General features: G+C 40.3%; 1 protein-coding gene across 1 annotated transcript in view; it reads right to left on the reverse strand.

The window, feature by feature from the left end:
- POU2F1 (POU class 2 homeobox 1) overlaps nucleotides 1-22,649 on the reverse strand; it is a 76,289-nt gene that overhangs the window by 41,217 nt on the left and 12,423 nt on the right. Inside the window, exon 4 of the mRNA XM_053909494.1 lies at nucleotides 1,574-1,699. Coding sequence (XP_053765469.1) covers nucleotides 1,574-1,699 — 126 coding nt within the window. The remainder of the gene's footprint in view (nucleotides 1-1,573; nucleotides 1,700-22,649) is intronic.

Genomic DNA, 22,649 nt, shown 5'->3' on the forward strand with positions numbered 1-22,649 from the left:
AAAGACTATGTATGGGGAAAAAGAATATAAGTTAGAGTAGAATAAATGAAGTGTAAATTAGAATGGCAGCAGTCAGCACAAAAAGTAGGAAACATGAGAGACAGTGCTACTACATAGGATCCTGGCAACTGACTGGATATAGATAAAGAAAGAAGTCATGAATTATTCCAGGGTTCAAATCTGAGAGACGGAAAAAATGGTAGTGTCACTGACAGGAAGACAAGGAGTTCCACTTTCGATATATCCTATAACTTCAAGGTTTCCTGAAGTTAAGTGTTAGTATGGAGCTCATATAGAGTTCAGAGCTAAAATGAATGGACTGCTGCCCTTTGTTTATAATTTTTAAAAAATGTTTATTTATTTTACAGAAGGAGAGAAACAGAGTATGAGTGGGGGAGGGGCAGACAGAGAGGGAGAGACACGGAATCCGAAGCAGGCTCCAGGCTCTGAGCTGTCAGCACAGAGCCCGACACGGGGCTCGAACTCACGAACCGTGAGATCACGACCTGAGCCGAAGTCGGATGCTTAAATGACTGAGCCACCCGGGCGCCCCTAAAATTCCTTGATTTAAAGTCCTTTGGTATGGGGCATATTGAAGGTTCAAGGATTCTGAGCTGGAGGCCTTGTAGCTGATGCGGGAGTTGTACTCATCTCGGAATTTGGATCCAATGGAGAAAAGACTGCATATCATCTATGTACCTTCAGGGATTTTTAAATACATTTGGACCATCACAAATTTATGCCAGATGGACACTTAATATAAGCCACATAAACTATCAAAAATGCTATCCCTCTAAGAAACCAGAAAACTCGTTGGAGGCTACAATATGTTTTTAGGGGGAAAAAAAAATCAACATGAAAATAACATTTTTGTTCTTCTACAATATATTCTTAAATTATTTTAGATGCTAAATCATCTTAATATTTTATCCAGAAGTTTCATGTAGAAGTTTCTCTACTTTCAGAAACACAAACCTATGCACCTGCCCAAAGTCTGTCAACTAGGGCCTCCCTCTAGTAGAAGATGCTAATGGCTGCCTGCACACTATCCCTTTGAATTTGTAGAATAAACAGGCTTTAGAGGACCTTTCTAAAATTTCACCTGTTTCAATCACAGGAGCTTCTTTTATATAAAGCGTAGGTAGTCTAAAAACATATTTTATGAGCTCAAAGACATATGAAGATACATTTTATGAAGACATATTCTGAACTGAGAGCCTTACTCAGCAGGTCTCAGCCAATGGTGACTACATCCTTTTGGATGACTTTGTCATTTACTACCTTCAGTGAGCCATCACAGACCCACAGTGACAAAAACAGTAACCCCGTTGTTATATACATTCCATTCATAACAAAGAATTCCTTTTTTTCACACAGCTGCAGGGTCAATAGCTATATAGTCAATTAAGCTACAGGATTCCAGCCGAACCATTCAGAAGGACACAATTAGGTGCGATTAGCACAGGCTTTAATCAATGTAAAAAGTCCCACACGCTGAAGTAACTTCCCCAGGCCCTCGCATTTCATGCCTCCATTTTTTTACCCTCCCTGATGGTTGAGCAGAGCATCCTACCTGATGGAGATGTCCCAGAAAAGCCTGGGCCTGGGCCGTTGAGATTGCTCCCCCAACAGGCACGGGCTGCTTCTGAAAGTCCAGACCATTGGTTTGTGTGCCTGGAAAGCAAGCACGATAATGTAACTATTAAAAACAAACTCAACTGAAATAAAGCACTAGCCTTCAGTCACCAGCACTGATCAGCCATCAATTTTGTAGAAGCACTTTCCTAAGTACCTCCAAGGACGAGAGGGATTTAAAAGAAAAAGGACATACAGTAAAATGATTTCTCTACTAAAGGGAGGGCGGCGGGACAAATAAATGAACACTAAGCTTAAGAAACAGAAACTAAAATATAAAAAATGAATCCCAGCCATAAAGGCAGTGTTAGAGAATTTGGAAGTGAATGCAGTGTTTGGGGTCAGAATAAGCACGGCACTTAGAAGGAAGAGATTATTGTCACTGTCACTGTTGGGAAGAATGGTAGAAGACGGACTTCTAAAGAGGGGCTGAAGTGCTCTTCTGGTCCCCAATTCTCCATATTTGGCATGGACAGAAGAAACTCACTGGTGACTCTGCAAGATGATTTACTCTTAACTTATGCTTTTACTACATGACAATCTCATGGCGAAAACAACCATCTGCAGAACGTTTTTAATGATTTCTTCATTTCCAAAGTATAAACTGCTGCATGTATCTAATTAGCAAGACCTCTGCTGTAACTATAATCTTCTAAATGTCATCCTGTGCTTTTTAACCACTGATGCTGCAATCAGATGTTAGAAGAGGACGGACTAATTTATGGAAAGACATATCACCCTAATGCTCAAGTATTTTTTTAAGGATATAATACATGGTTTTCAAACTACAATATCCAGGTACTATTTAGAAATCACCAGAATTCTTTGCACTCAACAAAATATAACAGACTCCAGGAACCTGCAAGAATCACTGAGGCACATGAATGTGGTCCTGACCTGCCAGTTCCTACCACTCAAACAACCCATCTGCCCGTCCTCACTCCCGTGTGTGCACACATGGAGCACACCTGTTGACACCTGTTGGGACAGTACGAGGCAGAACATCAAAGTAGTATTTCTAAACGGCTACTAACTTCTGCCTTCATATACTCTCATTTCTAGCACACGAATCACTTTCAGAAGAATAATGAGGTAGATCACGGGACTCAAGAGACCTATTTAAGGCTTCCGTGAGATAATTCTAAAAGGAGTGTCCATATACTTCCACCTGCTTAAACCCTCATAGTGTATCGTTCTCTTATGGTTTTTTCCTAAAGTTTCCCATAAATAGTAAATTAAAGAACTACCTAGACATAAACATTTAATCAAGTTAAAAGGGTACATACTTGTGTCAAGTAGTGAGAAACTAGTGTGAAATAAAACTTAAAAGTAATTAATTAGGGTCACCTTCATGAGCCACGTACAGAAGTTTCATTATTTTAAAGTTGCACATTTTGTCATTAGCCACTGGTCTCCATCTCCATGCAGAAAATCACTAATGCTCAATATATATGACATAAATGCGTAAGACTGAAAGAAGATGAGATTTTGAAAAACAGAGACAAGTGGTTAATTAACACGTCACCAATACAGGAAGTCTTCCAGAACCAAATATTTCACTCTCATGGAGATCCTAAAAATTCCATACACTGGTTCCACTTGCAAGTTCCCACAAAAATGAGAAGCTTGTGAATCACAAAGCACTCTAACACACGACTGACTGATTTCTATCCTTGGTACAGAGCCTGCCACAGTGGCCTATAAGTAATACTATTTAGGTGCCCTGTCTCTACCTCTTGGGGGGGATGCATAAAGGCATGGTATCTAAAGCCAGCGAAGTGAAACGACATTCTTAGACAATTCAATTAAACAGAGATAAATTCAATTCAGATAAATAGAGATTTAAGATGCAAAAGCAGGTATTTTTTTAAGTAAAACTCTGAGGCTCCCCTATAAGGTAAGGGATGGAAGAAAGGAGGTATCACAGGGAAATCATTCTTGTAAAACATAAAGACCTAACCTGGGCTAAAAGGAAAGAAGAAAGACCACACACACACACACACACACACACACACACACACACACACACACACACATCAGACTTGAGTATGAAGACGGTAGTACAGGGAGACAGGATGTTGGGAGTCAAACCAAATGTGTGCCAGAGAAAACAGGAACATAAATAAGGAACTGGGGGTATTAACAGCTTGGGAGAGAAGGTGAATTATGTAAGAAGATTAACATAAGATATACAGAGTTTGAGAAACCCCAAAACAACGTAAGAAAAGTGACCCAGAAGGCATTTAGAAATGACAGAGGCCAGAGATAAAGACTCTATAAAGTTGCCACCGAGCAGTGTTACTGAGGTGAACCTTGGAGATCTTGAATCCAACCTCCTTATTTTACTGGAACAAACAGATTAAGGAATCTTAAGTGAATTATTCAAAATGTCACAGCTAGTTAGTGGAAGAGCCCAGACAACGACAGGGTCCCCTGGTTATATCATTCACAGGGAAGTGATAGGTGAAATCTGAAGAGTAAAAGTGTCAACCAACTAAGAGTGGATATAGAGCAAAGAAGCCTGAAGAGGGCACCTACATTAGGAAATGTAAAGACAAAGATTAAGCAGTTAGAATACAGAAAAAAAATCCCTTAGGACTAGGGTGCCTCAGGAGCCTTGTAGCCAAAGCAAGCTACACGGACAGGGTAGTTTACTGCTGTCAAATGGTACAGAAAAAGATCAAATACTAAGAAATTAAACCAAAGATAATAGATAAAAGGGAATAAAGGAAAGACCAACAATAATCAAAGAGGGGAAAAACCCCACATAACAGAAACACCAGCTTGGTTCTTTCAAAAGAACCGTATAGATTATAAACTGGTATGATGGAATAAAAAAATAAAAGAGAAGGAGCAAATGATTTAAGGATGACAGAAAGAAGGACACAATAAAAAAATGCCGCAGATACTATAAAAGAGGATTATCATGAACCAATAAAATTCATGCCAATGAAAGTAAAACTTAAAAATGGATTACTCTCTAGAAAATATAACTTACCGAGACTTACTCAAGAAGAAACAGAAAATCTAAAGGGTCCTGTAGTATTTGAATAAATTTAATTTGTCAGTAAAAATCTTCCCAAAAGGAAAAATGAAGACAATTTCACTCTGCTTGCTTCCAGAAATCCAAAGGAAAAATAATTCCAGTATTTCACAACTTTTTCAGAGTAGGGGGAAAAAGTAAACAATTCCTAACTCACTTTATGAGGCCAGCAGAATCTCAATACCAAAACCTGACAAAGAGGAGTATAAAAAGGAAAAAAAAAAATACATGCCCGTTTTACTCACAAACATATAAAAAAGTATCCTAAATAGTACTAGCAAAAATAATCTAATAAGGTAAAATATTAAGACTACAATGGACTGGGGGTGCCTGGCTGGCTCAGTCAGCAGAGCATGAGACTCTTGATCTCAGGGTCACGAGTTCAAGCCCCACATTGTATGTGGAGCCTGCTTAAAATAAAGATTAAATTTTAAAAAGACTACAGTGGATTTATTCCAGGAATGCAGGGTTAGTTTGGGGTTAAAAAAATAAAAAAATGTGGGGTGCTTGGTCAGTTAAGCGTCTGACTCTTGATTTCAGCTCAGGTCATGATCTCACAGTTCGTGAGTTTGAGCCCCATGTCGGGCTCTGTGCTGACAGCTCGGAGCCTAGAGCCTGCTTCAGATTTCTGTGTCTCCCTCTCTCTCTGCCCCTCACCCACTCACACTCTGTCTCTCTCTCTCTCTCAAAAATAGACATTAAAAAAAATTAAAAAGAAGTTTAAAAATAAATAAATGAATAAAATAAACACTTTTTAAAAATCAATTAATGGGATTCACCACATTCATTAAAAGGGGAAAACATAATCATCTCAAAGAATAAAGAAAAGCCTTTTCAATTTTCAATTAGAAATTTTCTAACTGAATTAGAAAAATTCAACATCCACTTATGATAAAAATTCTACGCATAAGAATAGAAAGAAACTTCCTTAACCCTTATAAAGAGTAAAAAGCACTCCCTTTAAGATTAAGAACAAGATAAGTGTGCCAGCTACTGGAAGGCTCAGCCAACAAAACAAGGCAAGAAAAGAAAATACAGAAGTTGGAAAAAAGAAATAAAACTGTCTTTTCAGATGATTTGATAATGTAAATAGAGTATCCTAAGGAATCTAATGATCTATTTCTAGAATAAGAGAGTTTAATAAGGCTACAGCACACAAAATCTATTTTAAAACTGCTTTCATACACCAAAAGAAAACATTTCTTACTAATTTTAACACTTCCAAAAATATACAATTCTGGGAATAAATCTATCAAACGATAGCAAGTCCTAATCAGTAGAAAACTGTAAAACTTCATTTAAAAATTATAAAGAGGGCATAAATAAATGCTCATTTACTAGAAGCCTCAACACAGTAAAGATATTAGTCCATTCCAAACTGATCTATGGAATCAAAGCAATTTCATATGAAAATCTCAACAACTTTTTTTTTTTTTATGTTTACTTATTTTTTAGAGAGAGTGAGTGGGGGTGGGGGGTAGCAGAGAGAGAGAGAGGGAGACAAAGAATCCCAAGCAAGCTCCACACTGTCACTACAAAGCCTGATGTGAGGCTAAAACTCACGAACCATTGAGATCATGACCTGAGCTGAAATCAAGAGTTGGATGCCTAACCGACTGAGCCACCCAGGTGCCCCTCAACAAGTTATTTTCTTTCTCTTTTTCCTTCATTCTCCTTCTCGGGGTTGGGGTGTGTGTGTGTGTGATTGACAGACTGATCCTAAAATTAATTAATTAACTGATTAATTTTAAAGTTTATTTTTTTTAGTCATCGCTACACCCAACGTGGGGCTTGAACTCACAACCTGGAGATTAAGAATCCCATGCTCTTCTGACTGAGCCATCCAGATGCTCCATGATTCTAAAATTTAAGTAGAAGGGCAAAGGGTCAAGATGCTTTAAAAAAAAAAAAAAAAAGTGGAAGGACCTGTATTCTTTGAGACATTACGAGTTATCGCAGAATGACAATAATTAGAACAGTGCAGCACTTGTGCAGGACGAGCAGGCCAGAGCAGAATCTGGAAACAGAGCCACACGTATCTTTAGACACTTGATACATGACAGGGAGTGCTGCTCGTCATGGAGTAAAGGACGGAGTTTTCAATAGAAGGGTAACTGGGTATCCATTTGGGAAAAAAAATGAAATTAGATCAATTCACACCATACAAAAGAGATAAAGAAGAAAAAAAGCAAGCAAGCAAGAAAAAGAAGATATTTTCAGAAGGATTAAAGGCTTAAATGTGAAGTACAAAACTAGTACCTTTTCAGAAGACGAACTAAGAGTATATTGTCATAACCTAGAGAAAAGGAAGGATTTGTTTATCGAGACTCCAAAAATGAAGACATACGTTTACTTCAAAACTGAAAGCTCTGTTCATCAAAGGACTACATAAAGAGAATGACAAGGAAAAAAATATACGTAATACATACAAAGGATTAGTATTCAGAACACACAAAGAACTCGTATGAATCAATTAAAAAAGTCAACCCAATAGAAAAAAATGGGCAAAAAACAAATGAATAGGAATTTCACAAAAGAAGAAACATAAATGGTGCACAAACACTAGAAAAGGTGTTCAGCTTCCTTGGAAACTAGGTAAATGCAAATTAAAATCCAAATACAATACTACTTTACACCCACGAAATCGGCTAAAATTACAAAGGTGGTTAATGTCAAGTTTTGGTGAGATAAATTCTTATTCTCTGTTGGTAGCAATATAAACCAGTACAAATGCTTTGGAAAACTGGCGGCAAACCATAAGAGACTCTGAACAAACTGCGGGTTGCTGGAGGGGAGACAGGCTAAATGGGTGATGGGCATTATGGAGGGCACTGTTGGGATGAGCACTGGGTGCTCTGCTGGGTTCTACTCCTGAAACCAATACTACACTGTATGTTAACTGACGTGAATTTAAATAAATGAATTTAAAAAAAAAGGAAAAAACACTGCTGGCAGTACTGAGTAACACTGGAATAAGTTCAGCAATTACACTACTAAGGAAACTCTGGTGACTTTCATGCATATGCATCAAGAGATAAGTACAAAATTATCTTACGGCAGTATGTCTGGAATAGCAAAAGCCTAAAAACAACCCAAATGTCCATCACTAATAAAACGGATAGAAAACTTGTGATGTACTCATATAATGGGATATTATATCCAGTGAAAATGAATTATAGACATATGTACTAACTTGGATGAATCTCCAAAACATAATGTTGAACAAAAGAAACCAGTCAGAACATAGTATGATTCGATTTATGTAGCGGGGACAGGTGAATCTAAGTATTATTTGAGGAAGTAAATACACAGATGCAAAAAATGTGGAAAGAAAAGCAATGTGACCAATAATGCTGAATTCAGGATGACTGTTCCCTCTGTGACAGAAGAAGCGACTGTGACCAGGGTGGACCTACACTGGCCCCCTGGGACATGGCAACAGTCTGATTCATGGCCAGAGTGGTAGACACAGGAGTGTTTATACATACATGTTCACATACAGGATTCTAAGAGTATTACGTTCACATGAAAACAGGAAAACACCCACAGTGACAAAATAGTTGCAGTACAATTTCAGAGACACATCCAGATGGCAAGGAGCAAAGGAAAAAGCAGGTGGTAATGAAGCCAAAGTGGTGAGCAGGGGTCCTTCCTTTAGTAAGTCTGGCAGTGGTGGAAGAGAGAGAGAGGACAGTAGTTGAAAGGGGTGTAGACTGGGGTGGAGGGTGAAGTCTGTGGGCTGATAAACCCACACACACCTCGAGATTTTGAGGGAAGGTTCCATGGGAAGGGATACACTGAAGATACAAGAACAAGAGGAGGTGAAGAGATGAGGCAGGACCTTGAAGGAAATGAGAAGACACAGAATTAAGAGTGAAAAGTGGAGGATCATAATAATGGAAATGAATTTCTTAAAAGCGAACGAAAAGGAGAAGACGGACCTAGAAACACGTAACGCAGAGGGAGGTGGTGGGGCTCAAATCAGACAGCTACACTTTTCTCAGTAGTCCAAAGGTAGGCATTTTCAGAAAATAAAAACAGGAAAACAGAAAAAAGGTAGAAAGGTTCGAGATAAGAGAAGAGGTTTGGGGATGTAAGGGATGCGGCAGGGAATCCATCAGAGGTTGAGTCCAAGGCCAGCACAGGTTCCAGTGAAGGCCCAGCTGAATGCACATGGAGTTCAAGAAACGGGGAGTCCTCATCTCCCCGGAAGTTCGTTTCTCTCTTCATAACCAGCACTCAAGGATCACATACAAAAACGAAGGCTTCCTTGCTTCAGGAAGAGTTCACGCTACCCGGCTTCACACAGGTTTCTGACTCTCAAAGCCCTTTAAGAAGAGGGCGCAGCTCAAATGCTACCTTTTCACGGTTCCCAGCTCTCTAACCCAAAAGCAAAAATCTGTACCTTCTATATACTAATGCAACACATTTGGTACTTCTCCAGCATTTTTTGGGGGTGGAGAAGGGAGAAAACTGAGCTATGGCACACACAACAATGTGGATGAATCTCAAACATACGATGCTAAGCGAAAGAAGCCAGACTCAATAGCTACCTTGTATGATTCCATTTATGTGGCATTTGGGAAGACAACACTGAAAGGGACCATCAAAAGGAATCAATCAACCGCCTTAGTTTACACATGAGAAAAACAGAAAAATACGCAGAACTATTCCCACTGAAATAACTGAGCTGGATAGTAACTGAGGCCAAGACTGAAATTCGGAATCCCTTGACTCTCTTCTCATTGTTCCTTCTACTAGACCATCCTGTGACCAAGGAGTCCAATTCAACACTAATTAGCAAAGAATATTAACCAAGTGGCCAACCAGTAACTACAGTAAGGTCAGGCTCATAAGGAGATAGCACATGATGAGGGTATAAGAAATTTGAGCCTTTGGGTTTTTTTTTTTTTTTAAGTTTATTTTGAGAGAGAGAGAGAGAGAGAGAGAGAGTGAGCGAGCGAAGGAGGGGCACAGAGAGAGGGAGAGAGAGAATCCTAAACTGGCTTTGCACAGTCAGCACAGAGCCCGAAGCGGGGCTCGAACTCACAAACCATGAGATCATGACCTGAGCCGAACGTAAGAGCCGGAGGCTTAAACGACTGAGCCACCCACGTGCTGCAAGCCTTTGGTTTCTACTTCACAGCTTGTTGCTTCAGTAATACCTATTTTAGGATAAGATAAAATTTTTAAGTGGATCAGTCCAATTTTATAGCTTATGAAAAATATTACCACATTAAATAAAAACAACTTTTGGCCAGAAACAAAAAGGGGGGGGGGGGGACTCAAAACAGGAAACAAATCAAAATGCCAATAGTAGCTACATTAATCTTTATTTTTCACAGTATCTATCAAGAGTATGACAACTAGTGATAACCACTTTCACTTTTCCTAAAACAGGCTTCCTTTCCATTTTTCCTTCAATGTCATCTCCAAAGTGATCTCTAAGAGGAGACTGACTTCCGTTATTTAACCTGTGCAGAGTACATCTGTTTTTTTGTAAGGGGAACGGTTCACTCATTTACCCTCTTCCTATTGTTGTGTCTCCATAAATGAACATGGAAATCTACACCCTCTGAACACTAATGTTAAAATGCATAAATGGGACAGGAAACACAACCTAGTAGGGAATAAAGAACGGTGACAGGAGGAGAAGAACGGGGGGAGGAAGGAGGAGTCAGAGAGAAAGGTGAGGTGATGCCCTCATAATAGGACCCCAGCACAGATGCCCTCTACATCTCCTCTATGCTGCACAGTGCCAGGTATTCCTCAACATGCTTCTGGAATCTACTCTTTAGGAAGACTTTAAGGGCCCATCTAGCTATAATATTTCCCCAAAACTTAATGCCTATTCAACCTAGTTTTTCTTAAGTAAGGGCACTTAATCCTTACTTAAGAGATAACATTAATATTTTTCAAATAGATCAACCCTTTAAGGCCAGTAATTAAAACTTACAGGAATATGATATTTTTGTAATCTCTCCAGGATAGAACTATGTCTAAAGGAAACCATGATACTTTAAAAAGAAAAAAAATCTTTTTTCTAATGTCCATGGCCTCAGATTCTTTTGCTAAATGCATGGAAATAGATTTGTTACTGTGGTTCTCAGACCAAGTATCAGAATCATTCACATCACAAAACAGAATTAAATCAGAGGAAAGAAGTGGGTTACAGAGAACTGAAATTTCTGGAATGCTGGAAAATATTTAGGTATTCTCTAATTTCAAAGGAGGATCAAAAATTATTTACTGTGAGTGGAGACCTAAACCCTGAATATATAAAAGGGCAAGGTATGCTCTTTATTCTCAGATCTATTAAGATCCCCCTTGTAAGCAGAGTGTCATAGGCAGCTGCCTTCCCCCATCCCCGCAATTAAGAATGTTGGGGACAGAGGGAAGCTACATTAAATATACTATACCTGTGCTGAGGCTACTTTGCTTCCAATAACATTTAGTATCATTGGCTAATTAAATGGGGAACTTAATTTAACTTGCAGTATACATGATCTCCTCTTACAGTCTGGTCCATCTGTGGGGCCCCTGGGTGACTCAGTTGGTTAAGCATCTGACTCTTGATTTCGGCTCAAGTCATGGTCTCCTGGTTCATGAGTTTGAGCCCCACATGGGGTTTCGTGCTGGCAACGCAGAGCCTGCTTGGGATTCTCTGTCTCTGTCTCTGTCTCTCTCTCTCTGTCCCTCCCCTGTTCATGCTCTCTCTCAAAAATAAATAAAACATTTAAAAAAAAATCTGGCCCATCTGAAAACTCTATATTGCCTTCATTATTTTTAACCTATTCTAATAGTGACTACTTTGGAATATAGATATAGGGATTATTTGGCTGTTTCCAAAATGATTAACTAAGTCTTAACCAACCAGGTTGTCCACCTCTACAATTTGAAAGAAATTTCTTTCTTTTCTTTTCTTTCTTTTCTTTCTTTCTTTCTTTCTTTCTTTCTTTCTTTCTTTCTTTCTTTCTTTCTTTCTTTCTCCTTCCTTCCTTCCTTCCTTCCTTCCTTCCTTCCTTCCTTCCTTCCTTCCTTCCTTCCTTCCTTCTTTCAGTGTTTATTTATTTTGAGAGACAGTATGAGTGGAGGAGGGGCAGAGAAAGAGCAAAAGAGAATCCCACTGCCAGCACAGAGCGCGACACGGGGTTTGATCTTCTCAACCATGAGATCATTGGCCTGAGCTGAAATCAAGAGTTGGATGCTTAACCGATTGAGCCACCCAGGCGCCCTGAAATTTTTCCTTTCAAATGAACGGTTTTACCTTTATAGGATAAACCTATCATTATGGCAATACACACGAGAGTTATGACTGAATCATCTCCCGTTTGCAGTGAGACTACTGTTTTTGTTTATGTGCATTTTGTTTTGCTATAATTATTTAGGCATAAACAAAAACTAAAGAGAACCAAGAATATCATGTAGAAGAAAGATCCTGCTGGAAGAATAAACGCTACATTCAACAAACATTTACTGTGCATTGGTGTGTCAAGTACTGAGGTTAGATAAAGATGAAAACAACACAGTCCTTGCTCTTAATTAGTTCTCAGGCCTATTAATTCATTCATTAAAGAAATACTCACTGAGTACACTGAGTATCTATGTGGCAGACACTGTTCTTGATGCAAGAGATAGAATAGTAAAGAAGAGAGACAGAAACCACGGTTTCATAGAGCTTACATTCCAGTGTGGGGAAGAGACAATAAAAGTGAAAAATACTGAACATCAGGTAGGAATAAATGCAATGCAAAAATAACGAGGAAAAGACATAAGGAGTCTGGTGGGGGTGTACCAGTAACCACAGTGCTTTCAGTTTCATGCAAAGATACACACATTGTGGCAACTCCAACAACAGATAGGGTGGTCAACAACAGGGTACGTATGACCAGAACATAGAAAGGGGACTTGAAGGGAGAAGAGAACAGGCAGTGCTGGGGAAAACTTCCTGGAGGCAACATTTTGGTTGAACCTTAAAGCGGAAGAGACGAAATTAACCTGAAATGGCTATGTGATGGAGAACATCCAATCTTTCCCTACCAGAAGCAGAAGACACTGTAATACGAAAGTTTACCATCCAGGAATCCAAATGAACAATCTTAGGTATTCTATTAGGTCCTTGGGTTACAAAGATAAACAAGTTATACACCGAAAGGACATGGGGCTCACAGTTAGGTATGGGTGACAGATAAGAAAAAGTATTATAATGTGAAAGACAAGCACCACAAAGAAGTTATCTACAGAAAAATGGTGGGTACAACACAAACAAGAAGAGAGTCACCATCCTCAAACAAAGAAAGGCAGAACACAGTATTTGCTCAAAGAAAGGTACAAAGTGCTTTTGAGAGTTCTAGCGTGGCTAAGAAGAAGGGGAGAGTCAGACATAAAGGTGGGCTGGGGTTACAGTGAGGCCTGAACCACCAAGGTAAGAAAAGTGAAAACCTAATGGTTCAGATGTAAACACAGTTTATATTAGCCACTGTTCATCTCATTTACTATAAGACATTCTGACCACGATATCGAGGGAGATACACAAAAGACACAATTGGAAAAAAGAGAAAGGGATTCGTTTCTAATATTATTTCCTGAGGAAAAATGAGTGCAGTTTGCTACTTTAAAAAGTACATTATTCGGACACGTGGGTAGCTCAGTTGGTTAAGCGTCCAACTCTTGGTCTCAGCTCAGGTCACCTCGCAGTTTTGTGGGTTCGAGCCCCACGTCGGGCCCTGCACTGACAATGTAGAACCTGCAAAGAGAACTCTCCTCTCCCTCTCTCTCAGCCCCTCCCTTGCTCCCTCTTTCTCTCTCTCAAATAAATAAATAACTGTAAAAAAAAGTACATTAAAAAAAAAGTACATCATTCAACCCATTAGGATACCCATAAGAGGAAAAAACACGGAAAGCAAGTGTTGGCAAGAATGTGGAGAAACTGGAATCTTTGTACGCTGACTGTGGAAACGTAAAATGGTTCAGGCTGCTGTGGAAAAGAGTTTGGTGGTTCTTCAAAAAGTTAAACGCAGCATTATTATAGTGACCCATCAATTCCACTACTAGTAATATACCCAAAAGAACTGAAAACGGGTACTCAAACAAATCTCTGTCCATGCATGTGCACAGCAGCACTCTCATAACAGCCAAAAAGTAGAAACAACCCAAAATGTCCATCAACAGATGACTGGATAAACAAACTGTGGTGTATTCATACAGTGGAATATTACTCAGCCATAAAAGGGAGTGAATATCACACATGCTACAACATGAATGAGCCTCGAAAGCATTATGCTAAGTGAAGGAAGCCAGACACACAAAAGGTCACACAGCATAGGATTCCATTCATAGGAAATATCCAGAATAGGTAAATCTGCAGAGACAGAATACAGATGTATGGTTGCCAGGGGCGGGGGGGGGGGGGGGGGGGGGGGGAGGGGAGAAGAAAATAGACAGCTGCTTCCTGAGTAAAGGTTTCCCTTTGGGGGCGATAAAACTATTCCAGAGCTGGATAGAGGCAGTGGCTGCACAAACTGTGAATGTACTTAAATGCCAATGAATTGTTCACCTTAAATGGTTAATTTTATGTTATATACATTTCACCTCAATTAAACAAAAACGCAAACAAATCTGACCGTACAAATCTTGCTTCCCTTTGGGCTCAAAGGTTGCCCACAGCAACCAGTCTCACCCAGCCAATGGGCTGCTGACACTGTGCTACAGACCCAGGAATGGGGGCCAGGGGGCCTTCTATTCTAAGCTACCTCAGTTATCAGTGCTTAGAAACCTAAAGCTTCCCTTCCTGGGAATTCTGACTCCTGAATCATCCATTCTTTTTGTACCACTCCCTCCTACTGGTTCCTCTCCTTAACATACAAATGTACTTGACCTCCTCTCCTATTCTTTCCTTCCATTTATTTAATATAGAATCGCCACCATCATCGTCATGTTCAGAATAAATACTGCCAGTTACTGAGCACCTACTGAGTCATACATCTATTTGCTTTCAATGTATACATCGCTTTTACACAATGATTTATTACTATTGACAGCTAAGAAAACTGTGACACAGAAAGAAACCATTTGCCCAAAGTAACATGACTGGTAAGTGAAAAGACCCAGGGACCTGATTCCAGGTGGTCTGGTTGCAGAGCCCGAGCTCCTAACCACTATGCTGTACAACCTCTCACAGTTTCTGTTCAGAGTGGCCTACATTCATCATTCCCCTTCTTCAGTCATTCACCTCTCTAGCCACAGCGATTTCTTTCTCTACCACTTACCCAAAACCATTTAACAGGCCCCCTAGTAATGACTAACCGCCAACTGCAGAGGTCACAGTTTAAGCCTCCCCCCCACCCCATCTTGACCTCTCCGCAGGACCTGACTACACCCGACACGAGCTCCCCGCACGCTGCGGTCTGCTTCACTGCTGAGCTCCACGGTTGCCCATCAGTCTACTTAAGCACCGTCCAGCAGACGTTTGTTTCTGTAACGACGGAAATGTCACCTATATGTGCTACCCAGTATGGTAGCCTCTCACCACACGTGGCTCCCGAGCGCTAGAAGTGTGGCCGGCATGATGGAATCTGCAACTTAATTTAATCGTAACCTTGACAGCCGTAGGCAGCCGTGGCCGTCCTCCCGGATGGTGCAGGGCCCCTGCACGGCTCCTCTTCCTCTGCCAGCCCGTTCAGCGCTGTGGAAGAGGTGTGTCCTTGGTTCTTTTCCAGGCTCGCTCCACTCTCTTCCCAGCAGTGTGTTCCTGCTAAGTACTCCCACTCCTAGGTCAGCAGCCGGGTTTCTTTTCTAGCCCCGGCGTCAATTGTGCGTTTGTTGGCCTGCAGGCACCACGAGGCACCCCCAATGCAACACTTTCAGAACTTAACGCATCACCTCATTGTCAAGTCTACTCGCAGCTCAGGCGGTCCCTGCTCTAGAGAATGGCACTACATCTATCCCGGTCCCAGGCCAAAATAGGCACTCGAGTCCCTTCCTGCTTCTTTCACTCCCTCTCCATCTCCTCTCCTCCTCCCACATATGCTCATTAAATCTGACCCCGTGTTTCCACTGCCACTGCTCTACGCCTGAGTTCCATACAATGGCTCTAACTGAAGGAGTAATGAGTTTAGCTCTCTTGCTTCAAGTAAGATGTAAAGTACAACAGGGCTAGAAAATTCTTTTATACTTGTTGGAAAAAAAAAAAAGCCCACAAAAAATTAACATGACAGGAAACAAAACTGCCCTCTAAGGGAGGAAGGAGAAAACTATTATAAACAATCCCATAATCTCTACCTAAAGGGGCCTTTTAGCAATAAATCCTCTTTCATTAATGTTCCAAATTTCTATTGGGAGTGAATAAAAATGAAATGGATACTACCTTTAAAATTCTGTATTTATTCTTAGGTTATCTCTTGGCAAAAGGATCCTTCCTTCCTTCCTTCCTTCCTTCAATTTTTATTTTTGAGAGAGAAAGAGAGCTGGGGAGAGTGGCCGAGGGGGGAGAGACAGGCTCTTTAAGCAGGCTTCATGCTCAGCGCGGTGCCCGACACGGGGCTCAATCTCATGACCCTGGGACCTGAGCCAAAGTCACGAGTTGGAAGATGCTCAACCGACTGACTCTGGGTTTTGGCTCAGGTTACGACCTCACAGTCTGTGAGTTCGAGCCCCACTACCAGTGCAGAGCCTGCTTGGGATTCTCTCTCTCTCTCTGACCCTCCCCTGTTCATGTGCTCTCTCTCTCTCAAAATAAAAAAATAAACAAACTTAAAAAAAATAGTCTTGAATGAAGATTTGAATGAAATGCCACTTAGTATTCTCACAGCTTCAGTAATTATAGCTCCCTGCTTCATACACCAGAAACAAAAAACAAACAAAACCCCCCAAATTCCAACATGCACCAATGGGGCAGGGCCAGGTCAAGTTTCTTAAAATGCAACGGTCAGAATATTCTAGAAGCCATTTCCTGTAACCGATACCTATCAAACCAAACACCAGAGGAAGATCCATCTTTACTACAGGCATTTGCTTTTCGCTTCTAGACCACAAGCACACTGTATACCCTCCACCCGAGGCTCTCTAGAAGTGCTGCAGCCAGTTTCACTGACCCGAGGAACTGCCCACTATTTAAAACTTTAGGAACTCCAAGGAGGAACTCCAAGAAAAACCCATATTGGTACTTCCACCGTCAGGCTTAGATAAGACCACTTTGGCCAGTACAGAATGTAGTCTACGCAGTAAAACACATAATAAATTTAAAATAATAACGGCAAAAACAGTAAGAATATCAGAAATGGCCCTTGGATAAACGTAAGTTCAAAGGGAAAATAGTCCTTTGGAGTCTGAAATCTGCTATTGCTCTACCATTTTGATGAGAACTTTATGGGAGGCCTGTTCCTCAGTGGATTTCTGAGGCTTCTCTGAAAAAACTGTATTTCCTCTGGAAATGTCTTCCAAAACTCATGCTGGTTGAAGATTTAAAAAATCTTCAATTACTATGAAGAACAGCAGGTATATTTACTGGTGCCCTGGACTTTCAGGATCCTTCTCTTTATCTTGGAGAAAACGATATCTGCTCAGGCTCTCTTACGAATATAATTCCCTAATATCAGCTCTGGCACTAATAAATCCCACAGAACAAATATATCCCTGGTTGCTAGAAACTTCTGATAAAATATTTTTGGAATGCAACTTCACAGGTGTATACTGGGCTGCATTAATAAATTATCTGGTCTCTTCAGTTGCAAAAAGCCCTTGACATTACCCTGGGGAAAAAAATCACCTGAATGAAAATTCAGGTAAATGACGACAGAGCTGGGGAGCCGTAGCTCTATCATAACACAGTTCACTGACCACAAACACATAATCAACAAGTGAGTCAGTTGCTTTGAAATAAGTTTTAATATTTCAAAGCAATTAAATATTATCAAAAAAATAACGTCTTATATTTAAAAAAAATTAAATCTAATGTCATTTTTGCCTTAATTATAAAACATAGTTACAATAAGCCAATGGTAAGTCTTCAAAAATAACAATAAGCCGGGGCGCCTGGGTGGCGCAGTCGGTTAAGCGTCCGACTTCAGCCAGGTCACGATCTCGCGGTCCGTGAGTTCGAGCCCCGCGTCAGGCTCTGGGCTGATGGCTCGGAGCCTGGAGCCTGTTTCCGATTCTGTGTCTCCCTCTCTCTCTGCCCCTCCCCCGTTCATGCTCTGTCTCTCTGTCCCAAAAAAAATAAATAAAAAATGTTGAAAAAAAAAAAAAATAACAATAAGCCAATGGTGATGGTAACGGCTGCACTGGAAGTCAGAAGAACTGGAACACTGTCTAGTTCCGAGGATGACCAATGATAAAGGATCTAGAAGTCATATGACATGATGGCAGAAAACCTGAAGGGATCAGAGAACTTCTGGCCAATCTACCTCCTCTTCATTTTACTGCTTCCTCATGCCAAGCATATACACCATCACTACCATCACAGTTAAATCCTGTCCAGGCCTCAAAATCCAGTCGAAGCTCCACTTTCTACAAAGCCCTCGTGACCCGCCCCAGCTAGAAACAACTTTCTCCCACGCTGATGTCTCATGGACCGTGGCATACTTCTTATGAATCTTCGATTACATTTTCATCATATTTTCTGGTTGGAGATGTTTATCGAGAACAAAATCAATATTTTATTTAGCTTTGGTGTTCTTACAGTGTCTTGCACAAGGAAGACAAAACATAAGGAACAACACAGCTTAAAAGGATAAGAGAATGGCTCTGCTCACGTTTATAGATACGTGTGACCTTTGTTAAAGGGATCAAACATCTCTGAGTCTCCATTCCCTGATCCATAAAAAGAGAAAAACAGTGCCTCATATCACTGTTACAAGGATGAACTGACACAATCTATACAAAGTGCTTAACACACCTAGTAAATACTTACTGATAGCCCTTATTGTAATATTACGGTATAAAATTATTAGGCTATAATAAATTATAATATTGTATAATAAATTAGCGCTTTAAAACAAACGTCAAGTAAATGGAGGAGACTTAAAATATGGCAGTGACTTCCAGAAGAGCTTTCTTTCTTTCTTTTTTTTTTTTTTTCAAAGTTTATTTATTTATTTTGAGGAGAGAGAGCAAGAGCACAAGTGGGGGAAGGGGGCAGAGAGAGAGTGGGAGACAGAATCCCAAGCTGGGCTCCACACTGTCAGTGCAGAGCCTGACACGGGGCTCGAACTCATGAACTGTAAGACCATGACCTGAGCTGAAATCAAGACGTGGAGGCTTCATGGGCTAAGCCACCCAGATGTCCCAGAAGAGTTTTCATGTTGTGAAAGGTTTGGAAAATCATTTCAACCTTTATTACTCCTAAGGGCAGAATTCAAAAGAATATAGGTAACAGGGCTATACAATAGAATAAGATGCATCAAAAATTACTATTCCCGGGGCCTTGGGTGGCTCAGTCAGTTGAGTGTCCAACTTCATCTCAGGTCATGACCTCACAGTTCGTGGGTTCAAGCTCCACATCAGGCTTTGTGCTGACAGTGAGGAACCCTGGTTCGGATTCTGTCTCCCTTTCTCTCTGCCCCTAGCCTGCACAAGCTTTCCTTTCTCTCAAAAATAAACATTTAAAAACAAACAAACAAACACTACTATTCCCTGTCAGTGGATGAGCCCAGGCACAGGTAGATGACCATTTGTTAGAAGTACTGATGAAAGAAGTTTGCTGATTAAAACTGAGCAAGACTTTAAAATTTGTCCAATATTTCTAACATCAAAAAAAAAATTTCTTTGGTTGTTTCTACTCATGTTTATAAAACTTGATACAATTTTTTGACTTTTTCAATTGCTATCTAGACCACAGTTGATCAGATGTAATTCAGAATAAAGTAGTGTATGAGGCAGAACAATGGCCAAAGAGGTCTACAACCTAATTCCTAGAAGCTTATGAACAGTTACCTCACACAGCAAGAGGATTTTACAGATCTGATTAAAGGTCTTGAGATGGCAAGATTATGCTCAAGTATGTGGGTAATCATAACGTTCCTTATAAGAGGAAAGGGAGGGGGGTGCCTAGATGGCTCAGTCCGCTAAAAGTGTCTGACTCTTGATCTCAGGGTCTTGAGTTCAAGCCCTATGTTGGGCTGCACGCCCTACTTAGAGGCGGAGGTGGGGAAAGAGGAAGAGGGGGTCAGTGAGAGAGAAGATGTGATGATGGAAGCAGGAGTCAGATGGACAGACTGAAAGACCTGAAGAGACCTCACTTCCCAGTGTTGAAGACAGAGGACGATGCCACAAATCAAGGAATGTAGGGGGCCTACGGAAGCTAGAAAAGGGAAGAAGTGGATTCTCCATAGAGCCTCCTGAAGGAATGCAGGCCTTACAACACCCTAATTTTAGAACTCCTAACATCCAGAACTGTAAAGATAATAAATTTGTGTTGATTTACTCAACAATTTTACTACTAGTTATATCCTCCAAAGAACTGAAAAACAGCGACTCTTTCAACTTTTTTTTTTTTTTTTTTTTTTTTTTTTTTTAATTTATTTTTGGGACAGAGAGAGACAGAGCATGAACGGGGGAGGGGCAGAGAGAGAGGGAGACACAGAATCGGAAACAGGCTCCAGGCTCCGAGCCATCAGCCCAGAGCCTGACGCGGGGCTCGAACTCACGGACTGCGAGATCGTGACCTGGCTGAAGTCGGACGCTTAACTGACTGCGCCACCCAGGCGCCCCTCTTAAGATACTTGTGCACCAACGTTTCACTGCAGCTGTAGCTAAAAGGTGAAAACAACCCAGCCGTCTATCACAAGAGAAATAAAATGTGGAATATGCACACAATGGAAGATTATTTAAGCTACACATGCTATAACATTACGAACCTTGAAAATATGCTAAATGAAGCAAGCCCGACACAAAAGAATATTGTATGATTCCACTTCTATAAAGTATCTAGAAAGACAGAAAATAGATTAGAGCTTACCAAGGGCTGGGCGGAGGAAGAAATGAAGAGCTATTGCTTCCCCTGGGGGAAATATCCTTGGCAGTATCCTTGTCCAATATACTATAAGAAATATCATTACTATTCTCTTATCCAGATGTATAATTTTGTTGAGAGGAAATTATTCTGGCAAAATAATCCAATCTTCCATTTTTCTTCACTCATGATCTTGGACTTTTTAAGTGAGGCTATGAAAAAGGTTATAGAACCTATTGGCTAGATAAACAACACATTTGTTTTCTTTAAACTAAGCCTGGGTGTGTCTGGGTGGCTGGCGATCCATGAGTTCAAGCCCCGCGTCAGGCCTCTGCGCTGACAGCTCAGAGCCTGGAGCCTGCTTCAGATCCTGCGTCCCCCTCTCTCTGCCCCTCCCCTACTCACGCTGTCTCTCTCTTCTCTCTCTCTCTCAAAAATAAATAAGTGTGCGGAAAAAATTAAAAAAGAAAAAAAAAAACTAAGCCTGACCCCCCCCCTCCCAAAGTTTATTAATCTTATTTGTTTGTTTGTTTTATATCAGTTCCTTAAAGGTAACTATGTCAAAAAATCATTCACTCTACTCAAACTCTCAAATTTGAGGCAGTGTAAGATAACGAAAAGGAATGAATGGCTCATGGTCTTTATGATCATAAATTAACAGTTCTGAATTAAGTTCCCTTATCTGTAAAACAGGCATACTACTTACCTGATAGGAATATCTTAACAATATGATGTAAAGCATACCTAATAAAGCAATAAGCCATGCATGCCTAGTAACATTTCAACACATTTTAACTGCTGCCATTATTTTTACTACCATCCTTGCTTTTCTCTTAAATACCCACTTGAACTACTTTAACGATAAATGAAAAGGATGAAGCAATTTGAATTTGAATTATTCTTCATTTTCCTTTTTCCTGCCACTCGATGTTTCTGTCATTCGTCAATCCTATCTTCTCCCCAGTTGCAGAAAAAGGGACACATCTCTTTCCAGTTTCAAAGTGTATCCTCCACTCTGTACTTGTGAGCCTAGCTCTTCCCCTACCTTAGTTCCATCAACTGTTTTTCTGTCTTCAGCCTCTTTCTCTCTTGTGGTTCCTTCCGGCCGGCCATAAACATACTCAAATTTCCTCAAATGGAGGAACAGTATTGGAAGTCCTAGCCTGAGGAATTAGGCAAGAAAAAGAAATAAAAGGCATCCAAATTGGACACAAAGAAGTAAAACTGTCACTGTCTGGGGATGACACGATTCTACATCTAGAAAACCCTAAAGACTCCTCCAAAAACTGTTAGAACTAATAACTGAATTCACTAAAGTAGCAGAATACAAAAACCAATATATAAAAATCTGTTTTGTCTTTATAACTGACAACAAACTCTCAGAAAGAGAAATTAAGAAAACAATCCTATTTATAACTGCATCAAAAAGAATAAAATACCTAGAAGTAAATTTAACCAAGGAGATGCAAAGACCTATGCGCTCGAAAACCACAAGACGGTGATGAAAGACGCTGAGAGGACCACATATAGATGGAAAGATCTTCTGTGCTTATGGACCTGGAAGAATAGTGTGAAAAATGTCAATATTACTCACACCAATCTACAGATTCCATGCAATCCCTAGCAAAATCCCAATGAACATTTTTCACAGAAACTGTTTCTAGTGATTAGTCCTAAATGTGTATAGAACCACAAAAGAGCCTGAATAGCCAAAGCAATCTTGAGAAGGCTACAGCTAGAGGCATCACACTGCCTGACTATAAACTATATTACAAACCTATAATCATCAAACCAGTATGGTATTGGCGTAAAAAACAGACACAGAGATTAATACTGTTGATCTGTACTACCGTATAGAGAGTCCAGAAATAAACACAGGCACGTACGGTCAATTTTATGACAAAATATAGAAAGGACTTGTGCAACTCAATAAAGAAAAAAAATCAATCTGATAAAAACGGGCAATTTTCCCAAAGAAGACATATGGATGGCCAAACAGGTACATGAAAAGATACTCAACAT

Source organism: Panthera pardus, unplaced genomic scaffold (assembly GCF_024362965.1).
Source record: "Panthera pardus isolate Hobbes unplaced genomic scaffold, ASM2436296v1 HiC_scaffold_21, whole genome shotgun sequence".
In the NCBI taxonomy this organism is placed as follows: Eukaryota; Metazoa; Chordata; class Mammalia; order Carnivora; family Felidae; genus Panthera; species Panthera pardus.